This window comes from Pituophis catenifer, unplaced genomic scaffold (genome assembly GCF_029215685.1).
Source record: "Pituophis catenifer annectens isolate HBS135680 unplaced genomic scaffold, rPitCat1.0.hap2 SCAF_3, whole genome shotgun sequence".
NCBI classification, from domain to species: Eukaryota; Metazoa; Chordata; class Lepidosauria; order Squamata; family Colubridae; genus Pituophis; species Pituophis catenifer.
The window spans coordinates 110,554,000-110,572,329 of record NW_027256883.1 but is presented as its reverse complement, the minus strand read 5'-3'; the positions used below and the strand labels follow the sequence as shown (position 1 = coordinate 110,572,329).

The following is an 18,330-nucleotide window of genomic DNA, read 5'->3' as shown; positions in this document are numbered from 1 at the left end:
TTCTTATCGAAGCATTTTGTGCTTTGCATTGTGTTAGTAGGAAAGGAGCCTTGGTGGCCCAGCAGACTAAAGTGCTGTTAAGTAGCACCAGCTGCCTGCAATTACTGCAAGTTCAATTCTCCATTGAAGGTGGAGACAGCAGCCAGACGTGGGTTGTACTCATTGGTCAGATGTGGGACTGAGCCTGTCAAATCCTTCTTAAATTCCGCCCCTGTTGCTAGGGGCTCCCAGCTTTTTGCTCAGTCGTCAGACTGGACAATTGTGTGGATAGTGTGCTCTAGCTCTTTTTTAACGTTAGAGTTGCCTTTTTCTGCTTGACTTTCTTCGGTGTTGACCATTGGATTCCTTCTGACTATTCTACTGTTTTGCTGGATTTGGATTTGAACTTTCGTGCCTCAGAAGATCCTTTGGGACTTCTGAGGTCCCCTTCTTTTTTTCTACACTCAGCCTCTCTAGAGTCATTGTTGAAACTGGTCAGTCAGTTTATTTTGTAGTGGAGCCTTTTCGCTCCTGGGGGGGGCTGAGTGGCCATTGGCCTTTAGAGGCTGGACATCTTATCAAAAGATTGCCGGTGGAGTCTTGAGCTCCCTGTTAATTCTGTTGGTCAGCCATTTTATCTTTTTGTGGATTCAAACCGTTTGGCCTTAACTGGAGCCTCGCACTCCCTGGAACGAGCCGCTTGTCGGCTGTGCATACAAATACCTTATTTAACTAGTGTCAATACCTTGGGTACGAGTATGGCCTCTGACAGCTCCTTTAGCGTCTATTTTGGATCGCCGCGCCTCAGACGAGCCTCTCAGCTGTTTGGTGCTGTCGCCGGATTTGAAGCGGAGCTCCGCGCTCCCTCGGTTACTGGCTTGAATTCTCGGCAGTTCATTGAGCGCTCCGACGATAATTGCTTTCAGCTGTTTGGCGCTGTAGCCGCCTTTGAAGAGGAGCCTCGTGCTTCAATTGTCAGTTGCGCCGGCCGCCATTTTGAATTCCAGCGGAATGGTTAATTACGTGACTGAGGGCCTCCAGTCTATCAGACTGTGCTGTGGAAAGTGCTGCGGCCGCCATTTTGATTACCAGCGCAGCTTCACTTCTCCATTGCCTGAAGGCCTTCAGCCTGTTGCGGCTGTGCCAGTCTGCTCCAACATTCCCTTTGTGGGGTAATTTGGTCAACTTTGGCTGCCCCCTGCTGCATCTCACTTTCACCTGCCAAAGTGATTGTTATAGCTCAGAATTGCCTCAGTTCTGACCACCCAGCCTGAAACTAGAGAGCTTAGCCTCTACTGTTTAACAGTCTTGGTGCGGCCACCTTAAGGCATATCATGCCAAAGGCTCTGTCTAAGTCTAAACATGGCCGGAAGGCCACAGTACGGGAGCAATTGGTGGCTTCAATCAGGGAGGAGCATAATCAAGCACAAAACGAAGGTGTTCAAACGAAGCTTTCGTGCACGAGCGCAAAGCGTTCTTCCATAGCCACCAAAACTGTAATTAATCAGGACAGGCCTGAAAACAACCAGCATAAGAAGGTCGGTAAAGGTGGCCTTACACATTCCAAGGTCATCAGGGTTTCTTCTGGTGAACCTAAACGCACACCTCCTATAACTCCAGACCAGGTGTCACTTCAAGATTATCAGATATCAACTGAATCATCTGATGTATGGGGCTCAGCCCCTGCTTGGGGGATGGTCCCTGCTGTGGAGTCTAGCGCTCCCGCACTTTCGGTGCTTCATGCACCTCCATCTTCTGTTCTGATCCGAACCTCTACGGAGGTCGGATCGGCTCAAGACCAGGTTCTGATCAGTTGGCATCCAGAGGACATTTAACATATGATTGCTGTGGCAGTACAACAATCCTTGTTAGAGCGGGGCCTTCCTGCTAGCAGACCACCTCCGGTTCATTCCATTCCCCCAGTCCCTGAGGATTCTCCAGACAGGTTCAATATGGAGGATGCTATCTCGCTGGCAGGTTCTGATTCTCCGGCTATTTCCTGTGTCAGTGATCCAGTGGTGGGTTCCTCCCGGTTCGGTCCGGTTCGGCCAAGCCGGTAGCGGTGACAATATGACGTCATCGAACCAGTTCTCCCCCCCGCCCCCCCCACCCCCGCCCACGTTATTCTTACCTTTTATTTGGTCCCACCCCCAATCTATTGCTGGCTCCTGAGTCCCAGCTGATGACTAGAGGGAAAAAAACTGTTTAAATTCTTGCCGCGGGGCTTCAAAGGGCCATCCTACAGCTGATCAGTGTTAAAAGCAAACAAATGAGTCGGGTCATAAGTGCGAGGACTGGTCCTAAGTGTGAGGACCTTCCAGAAATGACTCTGACCAGCTAGCCACGCCCACCTAGTCACATGACCTCCAAGCCACACCCACAAAATAAGCCACGCCCACAGAACCGGTAGTAAAAAAATTTAGAACCCACCCCTGCAGTGATCACTCTGTTTCCGCAGAGTTGGAGACACAGGAGCCTGAATTGTCGGAAGATGAAGGCTTACCTCCCGACCAACCCACTTTCACGGGTCTTTTTCCACAGGCTCTCTTAAGTCGCTGCTATTTAAGGCGGTGAATACAGCTCAATTGGGGCAGGCCCATCCTCCAGAGCCTCCACCTGCTGCAGGCTCTTTGAATCTGTTGTTTGCCGAAACACCTAAACCAGTGATGGCCATTTCTACCCCTCCGCTTTTCTTGGTGTTCCAGTACCATCCTCCTTAGACAAACGGAACTTCATTGTGTCTTCTGATCTGAATTCCCTACTTCATGTACCCTCTGTGGACGCTCCTGTGGCAGCTTTACTTTCCTCTTCATCCATCCCGGGAGATCCAGAGGAAGGCCTTCGACCTGAGGAGCGCAGATCTGAGCAGGTCCTTCAGAGGGCCCACCTCGGAGCAGCTTGGGCCATCAAATCGGCGACCACCATATCGTTCTTTAATCGTACAACGCTCCTGTAGCTTCGCCAGCTCCAGGATAAGATTTCTCCTGAGGACTCTAGGTTAAAGCAGGACCTGAACAAGATTGTAGCGGCCGTGCAGTTTTCTGCAGATGCGACGTTGAATGCTACTTGATTTGCAGCTAAGTCCCTGGCCTCTTCTATTGCGGCCCACCGCTTAGTCTGGCTCTGCTACTGGCAGGCTGATGCTAGACATAAATGGTGTCTGGTGTCGGTCCCTTTCTTGGGCAAAAAGCTGTTTGGGGACCACTTAGACAAGTTCCTCATGGAAACCAAAGATAAGCGGAAGATCCTGCCTGCAGTTTTCTGTAGAGGGGAGCCTCGCTTCTCCCCTTATGTTCCTTGCCCGCAATTTCGATCATTGGAGGATGGTATGGGTCCCTCTCGCAACATGGGTAACTTTAATCCGGGTAATTTAAGCTCTAGACAAAGAAATTTTCAGGAGAGACCACCTAGGGGGAGGAATTTTGGCTCCCGGCAGCCCTTTCGAGGGGGAGGGGGTCGTTCCTTCCGTCGCTGTCGTTAGTAGTACTGGGGAGCCTCCCATTGGTGGAAGATTGGGCCTCTTCGCCAAAATTTGGGAGCGTACTACTTCGGATTGCTGGGTCTGGGCCTCCATTAAATCAGGGCTGGCCATTGAATTTGTTTCCACCCCTCCTTTGTTTTTCGTTCGCTGTCCGCTGTCTCAGGTAGCCGAACGGCTGAGGGCCATTTACCTTGCACTTCGGGCTTTTCGGCAGCTGGTGGCTGGAGCACATGTGTTGGTACTCACTGACAACACTTCAGCCAAGGCTCACGTGAATCGTCAGGGCGGCACCAGGTCCAAATCTCTGATGCAGAAGGCAAAACGACTGGGGCTTTGGGCAGAGCAACATCTAGCATCCTTGAAGGCAGATCATATATCGGGAGAGGAGAACGTGATGGCGGACTGGCTGAGCCACCAAAAGATAGATCACGGAGAGTGGAGCCTCCACCCTCTCCTATTTCAAATGATGGCAGATCACTTCGGAGTGCCACAAGTAGACCTGTTTGCCTCCCAGCAGAATACCAAGCTAACCTGTTTCTTCTCCCGTTTTCCTTCCCAACAGGCGGAAGCTGTGGATGCCCTGTGCTCCCCTTGGCCACAAGGCCTGCTGTACGCCTTTCTGCCGATTCCCCTCATCCCAAGGGTAATTCGAAAACTCCTTCTGGAACAGGCAGAGATCATTCTGGTGGCACCACATTGGCTGAGGAGGTAGTGGTTTGCGGACCTCGTGAATTTATCAGTGACCCCTCCGTAGAGGATTCCATGTACCCCTGAGTGCCTCAGCCAAGGGGCGATCGTACATCCAGAGCCTCAGTGGCTACAGATGACCGCTTGGCAGTTGAGCGGGATGCTCTGCAGCAGGATCACATTCCGCCCTCAATAATTCGTACTATCCAAGCATCTCACCGGTCATCAACGGACCGAATTTATTCGGCTACTTGGCAGACCTTTTCGTCTTGGTGTGAAATCCAAGGGTTCTCCGCTCTTTGAGCTTCTGTGGTGCAGGTCCTGATGTTTCTACAGGCAGGTTTGGACAAAGGCCTTTCTCCTAACACCCTCCAGAGACAGGTGGCCGCTATTTCTTCGATTCTGATGTACAATTCCACTCATTCCTTGTCACATCATCCGCTGATTTGTAGATTTCTCCGAGGACCGACTAATCTCTGTCCTCCAGTACTGCATCAGTACCCCACTTGGGACCTTTCTCTGGTGTTGGACTCTCTCATGGGATCTCCATACGAACCGCTGGATTCTGCCAGTCTATGTCTGTTATCCAGCAAGGTGGCCTTTCTGGTAGCGATAACTTCTGCACGGCGAATTTCTGAAATTGCTGCATTATCTATCAGAGATGATTTATGTGTGTTCCACGTGGATCGTGTGGTCCTCAGGTTGGACCCTACATTTGTAACTAAGTTTAACTCTCCCTTTCATCATTTGCAGGAGCTGGTTCTTCCAGATTTCTGTCCCTGTCCTTCCAATCCATTGGAAGCCCAGTCACACACGTTGGATGTCTGACGGGCTCTTCAGATTTACCTCCAGAGGACTGCTGATATTCATCAGACAGAATCGCTATTCATTTCCTTTCTCCCTGTTTCCTTAGGGCACAGAGTGACTTCTTCGACGATTGGTCATTGGATTCGAGCTATGATTACAACGGCATACGAGCTCTGGTTTTTGTCTCCTCCTACTAATGTGACAGCTCATTCTACTAGAAGTGCTGCAACTTCAGCTGCCTGGGCCTCTCGGGCTTCGTTGCTGGAGATCTGCAGGGGAGCTACTTGGACGTCTCCTTCTCCCTTTGTTAGACACTATATGCTAGATAAATTTGCCTCTGCAGAGGCTGACTTTGGGAGGAGAGTGTTACAGAGTGTTGAGGCCCGGGGGGGAGTCTTCTGCCCAGACTGTTACCTCCCATGAGCTGGGACAATGAGCTTTGGTATGTCCCACATCTGGCTGCTGTCTCCACCTTCAATGGAGAAGGGGCGTTGGTCCTACCTGATACGCCCCTTCTTGTTGAGTGGAGACAGCAGCCAGCTCCACCCTTTCTTCAGTCTGGTCACTAGGTTGTTATTGTTTATCTCACAGGTAATTTCTGTTTTTCCTTCCACACTCCGAGTCTGTCTTCCTCCTTTGACAAAGCTGGGAGCCCCTAGCAACAGGGGCAGAATTTAAGAAGGATTTGACAGGCTCAGTCCCACATCTGACCAATGAGCACAACCCATATCTGGCTGCTGTCTTCACTCAACGAGAAGGGGCGTATCAGGTAGGACCAACGCCCCATCTCACCAGGCTCAAGGCTGACTCAGCCTTCCATCCTTTCGAGGTAGGTAAAATGAGGACCCGGATTGTGGGGGCAATAAGATGACTTTATATAAAAAAGAACACCACTTGGGTGGGGGGGCGAAAGCCCTACTAAGCAGGTATATACAAAAATATGAAGGCTATTGCTTAATGCATTGTAAGCCGCCCTGAGTCTCTGGAGAAGGGCGGCATATAAATCGAACCAATAAATAAATAAATAAATAAATAAATAAATAAATAAATAAATAAATAAATAAATAAATAAATAAATAAATGCAAGAGATTAGTCCTTATTTCCAAACTGCTTCTAATCTTCCCCTTAACAATCCAATCCTGTCATTCTTAATGTTTAAGATTTGATAATGCTTTTGAATGCCAGGCCAGTATGTGGTAAGGTCTTCCTTATACATGACTTAATTGTAGATGAGGTGATCGGGTGTGAATAACCAAGATTTGAGTGAAAGTCCCCTTTTAGAGATCGTGACCTGGTGTGGACAGAACTGGTTGCTGTGGGATGTGCGGCCATGACTTCAGGACAGGGGTAGGTGGGATGGCAGCAATCATATGAGTGAACATGGGGGCTTTCAGAGGCTTTCACAGGTAACTGGATGTCAGATTATCTGACTGAAGCTGGGTTTAACAGATTAACAGAGTTGGAAGGGACCTTGTAGATCATCTAGTCCAAGGGCAGGTTCCAAATCCTGTTGCTACCGGTTCGCTTGTGTGTGCTTGTGTGTGAATTCTTCTGCGCATGCACAGAAGCTACTGCACATGCACAGAAGCGTCTGGGCAGGTGGGCAGAGCCTCCCACCACTACCGGTTCACCCAATCCGGTGCGAACCGGTAGCAACCCACCACTGATCTAGTCTAACCCCTCACCCAAGCAGAAGACCCTACATCAGGGGTCTGCAAACTTAAAAAAACAAAGAATCATTTGGACCTGTTTCCCACAAAAAAGAAAACACCGGGTGCCACAAAACCTGGGTGGGTGTGGCCCACTCAACATCACTCACTCCCACCCAGTCACATGACACACACACCCAGCCACGCCTACCCAGCCTTGGAATATAGCTTGACCCCTTCCTTTCTGTGGCAGCCCCTCAAATATTGGAACACTGCTATCATATCTGCCCGGGTCCTTCTCTTCACTAGACTAGCCATACCCAGCTCTTGTAACCATTCTTCATATGTTTTAGTCTCCAGTCCTCTAATCATCTTGGTTGCTCTTCTCTGCACTTTTTCTAGAGTCTCAACATCTTTTTTATAGTATGGTGACCAAAACTGGATGCAGTATTCTAGGTGTGGTCTTACTAAGGCTTTATAGTGGTATTAATACCTCACTTGATCTTGATTGTATCCCTCTATTAATGGAATTTAGGATTGCATTGGCTTTTTTGGCTGCTGCCACACATTACTGGTTCATATTTAACTGGTTGTCCACTAAGACTCCAAGATCCCTCTCATGGTTACTGCTATTAAGCCTGGTTTCACCCAGTCTGTATGTGTACGTATGGTTTTTCTTGCCAAAGTGTAAGACTTTACTTTTCTCTACATTGGATTTCATTTTGATACATAGGGCCCAGTGTTCAAGTCTGTCGAGATCCATCTGGATCTTCTTTTTTTTTTTTTGAATTTTTTTTTTTATTTTTAAAGAAAACTTAAAACATAAAACATTGTCATCCTTTACAATTACAGAAAGTGTATTGATCGGTTACGAATCTTTTGTGCTTAATCCTCTATCCCACATTTTCTTATTTAACAGTTTATTACATTATTATTCTCCTTTACCAATTATTTAACAGTAAATTATCCTCTATAAGGGGGGGAAAAAAAACCCTTTATATATTTTATTATCTTATCCATTTCATTTCATATTTCATTTCCATTCTTTCTTGTCTAACCATTGATAAAATAAATCCCGTATCAAATAATATTGTTTATCTTCTTGTTCCCTAATTTCAAATGTCAATTTACTCATTTCAGCACACTCCAAAATTTTCTTGATAACGTCGTCATCCGTGGGTATCTTCTCACCTTTCCAGTTTCTAGCAAATACAATTCTAGCTGCCGTTAAAACATTCACAATTAAATATCTCATTTCTCTATTATATATTTCTGGTAAAATCCCTAATAAAAATATCTCTGGTTTAAAGTCAATATGTTTCTTTGTCATTTTTTCCAACCACCTGTGGATTTTAGTCCAATATCTTTTAGCTTTTGCACATGTCCACCACATATGGTAATATGAGCCCGGGGACTGATGACACTTCCAACATTTCTCCGATTTGTTCTTGTACATTCTGGCTATTCTCGCCAGGGGTAGATGCCACCTGTAAACATCTTATACAAGTTTTCCTTGTATGCTGTTGACATTGTCATTTTATAATTCTGTGACCATAATTTTTCCCATTTCTCTAAGTCAATCCCATGACCCACATTTTTCCCACATGCAATCATTGTTTCTTTAACTTGTTCTTCTGCCAATTTTACTTCTAATAAATGACTGTACAATTTTTTAATCACATGGTCATCAGAACCTATTAAAATTTTATCTAAGTTTGTCAAGGTGCTATAAAAACCCTCCTTTTTAGAATCTTCATCATATCTAGACTGTATTTGCATATATGAAAACCAATCCATTTCAAGCTCTTGTTCTTCTAATTCTTGCTTCGATTTAAGTTCACCCCTTTCATTTAATAATTTACCATATCTAACAATTTGTTCCTTCCTAAACATTACTGCGTGTGAGACTGCTTCAATAGGTGATAGCCAGACTGGAATTTTTAAGTAGTAACATTGTTTGATTTTCTCCCAGTTTAATAACAAAGACTCTCGTATCATATGTCTTCTAAAATAACCCTGTATTTTTGTACTTTTATACCACATAAAAGCATGCCAACCCAACAATAAGTCATGTCCTTCTAAGGTCAACAATCTAACATTCCTTAGTGTTATCCATTCTTTAATCCACATCAAGTTACAATCTTGATAATACAATTCCCAGTCCGGCAAACCAAAACCTCCTCTTAATCTAACATCTTGCATCAATTTTAATTTTATCTTTGCCTTTTTGCCCTTCCATATATATTTTAACACCATTTTATTTAAATCTTCAAAATATTTTTTCCCCAACTTGATTGGAATTGTCTGAAACAAGTATAGAAGTCTAGGCAGTATATTCATTTTAATAGTTGATATTCTCCCTATCAATGATAACTGCAAATTCTCCCATTTTGTTAGGTCTGTCGCTATCTGTTGTTTAAGCTTATCATAATTATTCTCCTTAAGAGTACCACATCTTGCTGTCAAGTGTATTCCCAAATATTTAACCTTATTCGTGACCTGCATCCTTGATACTTCCGCCAATTCTTCCTTCTGTTTTTTTAACATATTTTTTGTCAACATCTTCGTTTTGTCTTTGTTTATTTTCAACCCAGCCACTTTCCCAAAATCTCCTATTTTATCTATCAATTTGTTTACAGATTAAAGTGGTTCTTCCAAGATAAACACCAAGTCATCAGCAAATGCTTGCAATTTATATTCTTGATTTTGAATTTTCATTCCTTTTATTCCTTTTTCTTCTCTAATATTTCTATTTAGTACTTCTAGTGTTAACACAAACAACAATGGTGACAATGGACATTCTTGTCTCGTTCCTTTTTGTATTTCAATAGATTCTGTCATCTCTCCATTCATCATTATTTTGGCTGTTTGTTTATAATATATAGCTTCTATAGCTTGAACAAATTTCTCTCCAAAGCCCATCTGTTTCAATTGTAATATCATAAATCGCCAGTTCACATTGTCAAAGGCTTTTTGTGCATCTAAAAACATCAAAGCCATTTGCTTTTCTGGGTGTGCATCGTAATATTCCAATGTATCCAAAATTATCCTCAAATTATCTCTAATCTGCCTTTTTGGCAGAAATCCATTTTGATCCGGGTGTATAAAATTATTTAGATATCTTTTAAGTCTTTCTGCTAGTATTGTAGCGAAGATTTTATAGTCTGAGTTTAACATATTGGCCTATAGTTTTTGACTTGTTGTAGATCAGTATCTTCTTTTGGAATAAGTGTAATATATGCTTCTAACCATGAGTTGGGTATTTTCTTCTGTAACATTACTTCATGCAGATGGGTTTGCTGATATGTACCTGGCTCCCTGCCATGTGGCAGCGACCCTGCCCGAGCTACTCGACGTCATTGCCGGGGTGGCGGTTGACACCCCCAGACTTATTGTCATGGGGGATTTCAACCTTCCGTCTGCGGGTGAGGCGTCAGAGGTGGCTCGGGAGTTCATGGCTTCCATGACGGCCATGGACCTGACCCAGTTAGTTCAAGGCTCAACTCACATAGGGGGACACACTCTGGACCTGATTTTCGTCTCTGGTCAGTGGTTGAATGATCTTGGTAGAGGGGACCTAGACATCAAACCCTTGTCATGGACAGATCATTCACTCCTTCACTTAGACTTTCCTACTGCTTTCCCCCACCGCAGGGAGTCGGAACTGATCAAATGGTTCCATCCCAGGCGCCTGATGTACCCCGAAAGGTTCCTGAAGGAGCTTGGGCCGGTTCCTGAGACCCTGGCACATGATTCGACTGAAGAGCTGGTGGCCGCCTGGGAGAGTGCAGCCGCCAGAGCTTTGGACCGCGTTGTGCCTTTGCGGCCTCTGACCCAATGCTGATCTCAATTGGCTCCTTGGTTCTCTGAGGGACTGAGAGAGATGAAGCGTCGGAAAAGACACCTAGAGAGCATTTGGAGGACTAGTCAATCCGATTCCGACCGGACACAGGTGAGGTCTTATATCAAGACCTACCTAGTGGCGATAAAAGCGGAGAAATCTAACCATTTTTCCACTCTTATCGCATCTGCAGAGAACCGCCCAGCCGCCCTTTTTAGGGTGACCCACTCCCTTCTTCGGGGGGGAGTGCGGGAAGATCCCTTGCAGGGCCGCGCTGAGGATTTTGTGCAATTCCTGCATGATAAAGTCGCTCGGATTCGGGATGGCTTGGACTCCGATTGGATGAGTCCAGGGGAGGAGACAAGGGCAGGTCTTGAGAATATTATCTGGGAGGAGTTTGATCCTGTGGCTCCCGAGGATGTGGACAGGGTTCTGGGTAGGATTAGTGCCGCCACATGTTTATTGGACCCGTGTCCCTCCTGGTTGGTACTGGCCTCCTGGGAGGTTACACGAGGCTGGCTCCAAGGGATTATAACTGCTTCTCTGAGTGAGGGTGCCTTTCCTGCCGCCTTGAAAGAGGTGGTGGTGAGACCCCTCCTCAAGAAGCCCTCCCTGGACCCAGCTGAATTAGCTAACTATCGTCCGGTCTCCAACCTTCGTTTTGTGGCAAAGGTTGTTGAGAGTGTGGTGGCACGACAACTGCCCGGGCACCTGGATGAAGCTATCTATCTAGACCCGTGCCAGTTGGGCTTCAGGCAGGGGCACAGCACAGAAATGGCATTGGTCGCATTGGTGGATGATCTCTGGAGGGCTCGGGACAGGGGTTGCTCCTCTGTCCTAGTCCTATTAGATCTCTCAGCGGCTTTTGATACCATCGACCATGGTATCATGCTGCAGCGGTTGAGAGGGCTAGGAATAGGGGGCACCATTCTGCGGTTGTTCTCCTCCTTCCTCTCTGACCGCTCGCAGTTCGTGTTGGCAGGGGGGCAGAGGTCGACCTCGAGGCGTCTCGCATGGGGAGTGCCACAAGGGTCAGTCCTCTCGCCCCTTCTGTTCAACATTTATGTGAAGCTGCTGGGTGAGATCATCCGTGGTTTTGGGGTGAAGTGTCATCTGTACGCTGACGACACTCAGCTGTACATCTCCACCCCAGACCATCCCAACGATGCCCTTGATATGATGTCTCACTGCCTGGAGGCCGTGCGGGTCTGGATGGGGAGAAACAGGCTCAGACTCAACCCGTCCAAGACCGAGTGGCTGTGGCTGCCGGCGTCCCGATATAGTCAGCAGGTGCCATCGCTGACTATTGGGAGTGAATCTTTGCCCCCCACAGAGAGGGCTCACAATCTGGGTGTCCTCCTGGATGCACGGCTGTCTTTAGAAGAGCATATGACGGCCGTGGCCAGGGGGCCTTTTATCAGGTTCGCCTGATCCACCAGTTGCAGCCCTTTCTGGACCGGGACGCCTTGCACACGGTCACTCATGCCCTTGTCACCTCCCAGCTGGACTATTGTAATGCTCTCTACATGGGGTTCCCCTTGAAGAGCACTCGGAGGCTCCAACTGGTCCAGAATGCGGCCGCGCGGGTGGTTATGGGCGCAACTCGTTGTGCCCGTGTGACACCCCTCCTGCGCGAGCTGCACTGGCTCCCAGTGGTCTTCCGGGTGCGATTCAAGGTGCTGGTTACCACCTTTAAAGCGCTCCATGGCATAGGACCCGGGTATCTTCGAGACCGACTTCTGCCACCAATAGCCTCCCACCGGCCAGTTCGCTCCCACAGAGAGGGTCTCCTCAGGGTGCCATCGGCCAAGTTATGTCAGCTGGCGACACCCAGGGGGAGGGCCTTCTCTGTGGGAGCCCCACCCCTGTGGAATGAACTGCCCCCGGAAATACGTAAGATCTCCAACCTTCGGGTGTTTCTTTGCGCATTGAAGACCCTGTTATTCCGTCAGGCCGGGCTATCAACATAATGATTTTAAATTGGGGTATTTTAAATTTTTGGGGTTTTAAACCGGCCAAATCTATTTAATTATTTTAAATTTTAATCATTGTTGTGTCTTGTGTTTTTAAATTGGCTGTACACCACCCTGAATCCTTCGGGAGAAGGGCGGTATAGAAATAAAATTATTATTATTATTATTATTATTATTATTATTATTATTATTATTATTATTATTATTATTATTATTATTATTATTAATTTCTAGTAATGGGAGACTCATGATTCCTGCAAAGTCTTATAATATTCCGCCAGTAATCCATCTGGACCTGGTGCTTTCCCACTTTTTTGTTTTTTAATAGCCTCTGTCAACTCCATCATTGTTATATTCCCTTCTAACATCATCTCAAGATCTTTTCGGATCTGAGGTAAGTTCACCTTATGTAAATATTGTTTAATATTTTCCTCTTCTATCTTTTCCTTTTCATATAATTTTTTGTAATAGTCTTGTACAATGTTCTTCTTTTCCTCATTTCCAAATCTAATTTGTTCTTGGTCATCTGTTAGTTGAGTTATTTTCCTTGAGCTTCTTTCTTTTTTCAATTTATACGCTAGCCATCTGCCTGGTTTATTAGCATCTTCAAAATATTTCTGTTTAGCATTCCTGATTTTTTGTGCTAACTCTTCTTTCTCTAATAATCCCATTTTATGTTTAATTGTATCCATTTTCATTTTAATGTTTTTTTTTGTGGGAACTTCTGCAGTTCTTTTTCTAATGTCTTATAATCATCCTCTAAAGTTTTGTATGCTTGTCTTTTCTTAATATTTCTTTTCCTTATATAGTCTATAATCAGGCCTCTGGCATAGGCTTTCATGGTGTCCCATCGATTCTGCAGTGATGTATCCTCTTTTCTATTTTCTTTAAAAAAAAAAGCTAATTCTTGATCTTGAGCCCATCATCTAGGCGGGATGTTAGTTATTCCAGCCAGCTTAGTATCATCTGTAAATTTGGTAATTCCCCTTCTATTCCCTCATCTAAGTTGTTTATGCAGATATTGAAGAGTACTGGGCTTAAGTCAGAACCTTGTGGTACCCCACTGCTTACTTCCCTCCACGCAGACGTAGACCCATTAAAGACTACTCATTGAGTACAGTTTATCAGCCAGTTACAAATCCATCTGGTTATAATGCTATCTATTTCACTTTTTTCTAGCTTACCAAGATGTAGGTTCTGGTTTACTTTGTTGAATGCTTTGCTGAAGTCGAAGTGTATTATGTTGAAAGTATTTCGCTGGTCTACTAATTTAATCACTATGTTGAAGAATGAAATAAGATTGGTTTAGCCTGATCTGTTTTTAACAAATCCATGCTGACTGCTAGTTATTACTTTACTTGTTTCTAGATGTTGGCAGATATTTTTTTTATTATCTTTTCTAGTAACTTCCCAGGTATTGATGTTAGGCTGATTGGTCTGTAGTTACCTGGGTCTGTTTTTGTCCCTTTTTTGAAGATGGGAACCACATCTGCTCTTTTCCAGGCTTCTGATAAGTTCCCTTATACTCCAGGATTTTTGAAAGACGTGGTACAGTGGTTCTGAGATTATATCTGCCAGCTCCTTTAGAATTCTGGGATATAATCCATCAGGTACCGGTGATTTGTATTCAATTGGGTTCTAAAGAGTAGTTGGGTTTATTGCTGCTGTACCTGCCTCCATACTATATGTTATCATTTCCCCTTCAGCTGCTAAACTCCATTACTGGGTTAGTATAGAATTCTTGAGGCTGGTGTATGGATAGCTTCAAGCATCTTTAGCAAGTTCAGAAAGAATGGTCCTAGTGCATCCAAAACAGATATGCAAGCATGGCTACAACCATCTCTGAAAAACTTCAGACGAGAATCCCCGGAAGAAGCCAGAAAGAATGGCTCTTGGAATGCATAGAAAACGTCCTGAAGAAATCGTGCAATATGTGAATGAGTAGCTTGAGATAGTTTTAAATCACCTCCATGGGGAAGAGCCTGAAACCTCCCATCCCATCCCATCTTGGTACAGACTTGTCTCTCATTTCTGCTGCTTCTAGGGTTACTGGGATCAAGATGACCAAATGTACAAACTGGAAACCTATCAGCAAGTATTTATTGTTGTGGTTTTCCAAAACTTCTTGGGCCTTTTTGGAGTGAGTGGCATACTGTTTTCCTAATGGATGTTGGTATTACAGCAGGAGCTTCATAACCAATGAACGCTTGTCATCAACAATTGCGATTATCTAGACGCTGCCTTAAGTTGGGTGGGAGAAAAAAAGAAAGAGAGTGGAAGGAAAAAGGAAAGAAGAAGCGATTGATATGGAGGAAGAAAAGGAAAGAAGGGCCAAACGACAAGCATGATTTATGCCAAAATGCCAAGAATGGATAGACAACCGTAGAGCACGGACAAAGAAAGGATAGACCAAGATTGCATATGCCATACAGGCTGTGTCACCTGTACCAACAACTCACTAAAACAAAGAGATCCTTGTGAACTAGGAATTATGCCAGTGAGAGCTGGATGATTCAGGAAGATAACCATCAAAGTTAAATAGTCTTCCCTGATAGCCTATCAAGAAATCTCAAGCCAAGTGAGATATCAGAAAAGCTGTCACCAAGGAGCTATCTGAAGAAATGCATTTAAGCATTAGTTTAGAAATTAGATCAGTCAGCAATGACACCAATTTTAGAGGCACGCCTCTGTTTCTATGTGCGATGTATGAAGAGGAAGCATTTTTCCTAAAAATACATATTACCGGTCCACAGCCCATGTGAATTTGCCCTACCTAGACATAAACAAAATGAGATATCGTTCTGTAACTAAGAGGTTAGTTCACGGATCAGAAGGTCTGGAAATAGCTTCCCCATGAACTCAACAGATATCTTAAACAAGCCATGATAGCCTAGGTCAGCACATTTAGGAAAAGAACAAGACAGATTTACTCGTCATGGCTGTGGTAAGGATTTCTGAAGCATCTTGATGAGAAGCACTGTGAATACTGTATCATCTCTGGTGGAGAATCTGTGGGCCTCCAGTATTTTGGGGGTAGAAATTCCCAGCTCATGGGCCTTCTCTCCGAGGCTGGAATCCGGGAACATCTGCAGCCCTCCTTTTGAGAGAAATGCCGTGTTTTCACCTGATTCTTACAGGAGAAGTGTCAGCTAAGTTTCGGCATGTGCGCTACTCTTTTGGACCATTTCAAATGGGTCTTCACCGTTGATCATTTTGTTTGTTTGGAGTCAACTGACCTACGTGTATAAAATCATATAGGGAACCACATGCAGCTCTCATCGAAAAGCCAGATGTGAAAGCTGGAAGCTTTGAAGGTGAAAAGGAATCAACCAAAATCAGAAGTGCTCCCCTGAGTGCAGCATTGCTAGCATAACAATGCAGCCTATGTGGAAGGAAGGGGATGCCTTATCAGGAAACGTGTCAGACTTCCATGCCCGTCCGACAGTTATGGACCACGGTCTTGTCTGTTGTGTGGGGCTGTACGCCCAGGGCCTCAGAGCATCACCATTGCTTGAAATGGGGTTCCCAGCAGCAAAAGAGCCATCATTGGACTTGATGGTGCAGGAGTATGAAGGGAGTTCCAGAAAAAGTGCAGACTGCAGGAACCCTTTCAGCAGGTCGAAAAAGGCTCCCCACCCATTTGCACTACTCAGGTGACCCTGAGGACCAAGCAAACCTCCAAGTGGCCTCAACAACTCTCTAAAAGAATACAAATGCCCAGCTGTCTGCAAGGAATATCAATCCTTCCATTCCCACCATCCAATCAGACCTGAAGAACCTTCTTGGTTGAGAAGCGAAATGACTTCTAAGACTTGATGCTTTCGTCTATTTAATTTGCCTTCTACAGCACGTTGCTATCACGTGACGTTCCGTGACATTTTTTACCTTTGGGGAGCTGGTGTGGGCATGGCCTGTGCATGGGGCATACGGCCTGAAGGCCGCCAGTTTGACATCCCTGTTCTACAGGTACTTAATAAAGCCTGAAATCTCCTCGTTAACTGGTTTGTTCGTTGTGTTTGGATTCTCAAAGAGCCATTTATCTGGCCCCTGGGCCATTGCCTGATACTTTGCGAAAAACACACACAGACACGTAAACATATCTGATTTATCATATCAGATTTATTTACTTTGAATAACATGTAAATTAACAATCAAACAAGGGAGCCACCTAAACAAATTTCCTATTCAGATGCAATGGTGGCAAGAGGCCAAGATCCCTTGCAAATTAGGCTCCCACCAGAAATCAACTGTATCCATAAGGTATCTGGGGGAGACCACCAATATGGGTCTGGCCTTGCATAGGGCCCAATCTCTAAAAGGGGAACTTTCACTCAAATCGTGGTTATTCTCATCTACAATCTCTCCGCATGCAGTGTAAAGGGAGGCACACACCGCACGGATGCGTTTTAAAAGTCAGACAACTTTTCAGTCAGTCAGAAATTCATATCCACCATGAATCAGTTACAAGGAGCAATAGGATCTAGGGGCTGAGTACATTACTATCTGTTGCATAAAATAATCTACTCCCTTAAGAAAAACCAAAGCATTTGGAGACTGCAACAAGGCCACTTTATAAGCATCAAGAAAATGAGAGGTCATTCAATGAAAAAAAGATTATGCAGTAAAAGTGACGATGTAAAAGCTGTCACATGATGACATGAATAATTAATTTATGACCAGGGATGAAATGGCAACAATTTGACAACAAGGTGTCTGATGGAAAGACCAGGTCCACACGCGAAGGTCCAATTAAACTGATTTAATGCTAAACAGTCTATGTGTCAACTCGCAAAGGTCCCGTCGGAACGCTGAAACTATGCACAGAATCTTCTCAACTAACAATTAGCACAACAGAATTCAGGGTTGGACTTACAGCTTGAGCAGACTACTCTGGCACTGCATAAGAGTGAACGTATGTGTCTGTTATTCAGGGACAGTTGCATAAGTGTTCCTTTTATACATCAGCAAATTTTAACATTCCCTGCTTGTATGTGCCTTGCCTTCCCCCATTTCCCATTAGGAAGCCTGAACCCATAGTGCGCATGCAGGAGCGCACCTCTGCACAACCCACGGTTGGAATTTGGGAGGTGTTTGTGTCAGCCTGTATTGCTTCATGTTCAGGAGCTCATGGTACCGGAGAGTTTTTGTTCCTCTTTCCCTCCATCCATTAACCGTGTGAGATAAAGGGATGAGAAAGTGTGATGAAGTCACCCAGGAACGTCTATGGTTGGACTTGAACCAGGAGGCTCCTTGTTCCTCATCTAATACCTTGACTGCTGCATCACAATTGATCTGAACTCTCAACTTTGGTGGTTTACTTACATTTGTCCATTCTAAAATTTCTTAGACTTAGCTTAAGATCTCCAAGGAGAGCCAATGTTCTTCTGAAGCTGCCTAGAGCTTAACTGTCTTTTTCAGACCCAATGGGGTCGATAAAGTGGGGGCTTTGATGTCCACAGTTGGGAGGAAAAATTGATGGCTGTCAATTCTCTAATCTTCTCTCCCTTCGCTTTAGAATGTTCTCCTAATGTCCAGCTGAAACCCTTCCATCTTTTCTGTCTTCTGAAGCACCAGAGGCAAGATGGACTCTCTCTCAGGTTCTTCTGGAGACAGTAATTTCCTTTCCCTTTAAAATTCTCTTTACGAGACTAATCAGTAACTCTCTCGACATGTCGTCGTGCTAGAGTTAAAAGGCCTCCCCACAGACAAGAGAGGAGACAGGACGACCCTCCCTCAGCCACCTTGCCCACAGCTGAACTGTTCCAAGAATCAAGAGAGTCACATAAATCTGTTCCACCCTTGACATGGGCAATCTGCCACTTGAGAAAATTAACCAGTGTTGTGTTCCTGGCACAGATGTGTCCCAAGGATTTCTCCACAGGCAAAATAGGATGGTAAAGTTGGATGGTAAT

At 45.1% G+C, this 18,330-nt stretch overlaps 1 protein-coding gene across 1 annotated transcript in view; it reads left to right on the top strand.

Moving 5' to 3' along the window:
- Positions 1-737: 737 nt before the first annotated feature.
- LOC139315023 (centrosomal protein of 290 kDa-like) overlaps positions 738-18,330 on the top strand; it is a 171,471-nt gene continuing 153,878 nt past the window's right edge. Inside the window, exons 1-5 of the mRNA XM_070941046.1 lie at positions 738-993; positions 2,685-2,918; positions 3,057-3,305; positions 3,562-3,698; positions 4,023-4,103. Of these exons, the coding sequence (XP_070797147.1) occupies positions 738-993; positions 2,685-2,918; positions 3,057-3,305; positions 3,562-3,698; positions 4,023-4,103 (957 nt within the window). The remainder of the gene's footprint in view (positions 994-2,684; positions 2,919-3,056; positions 3,306-3,561; positions 3,699-4,022; positions 4,104-18,330) is intronic.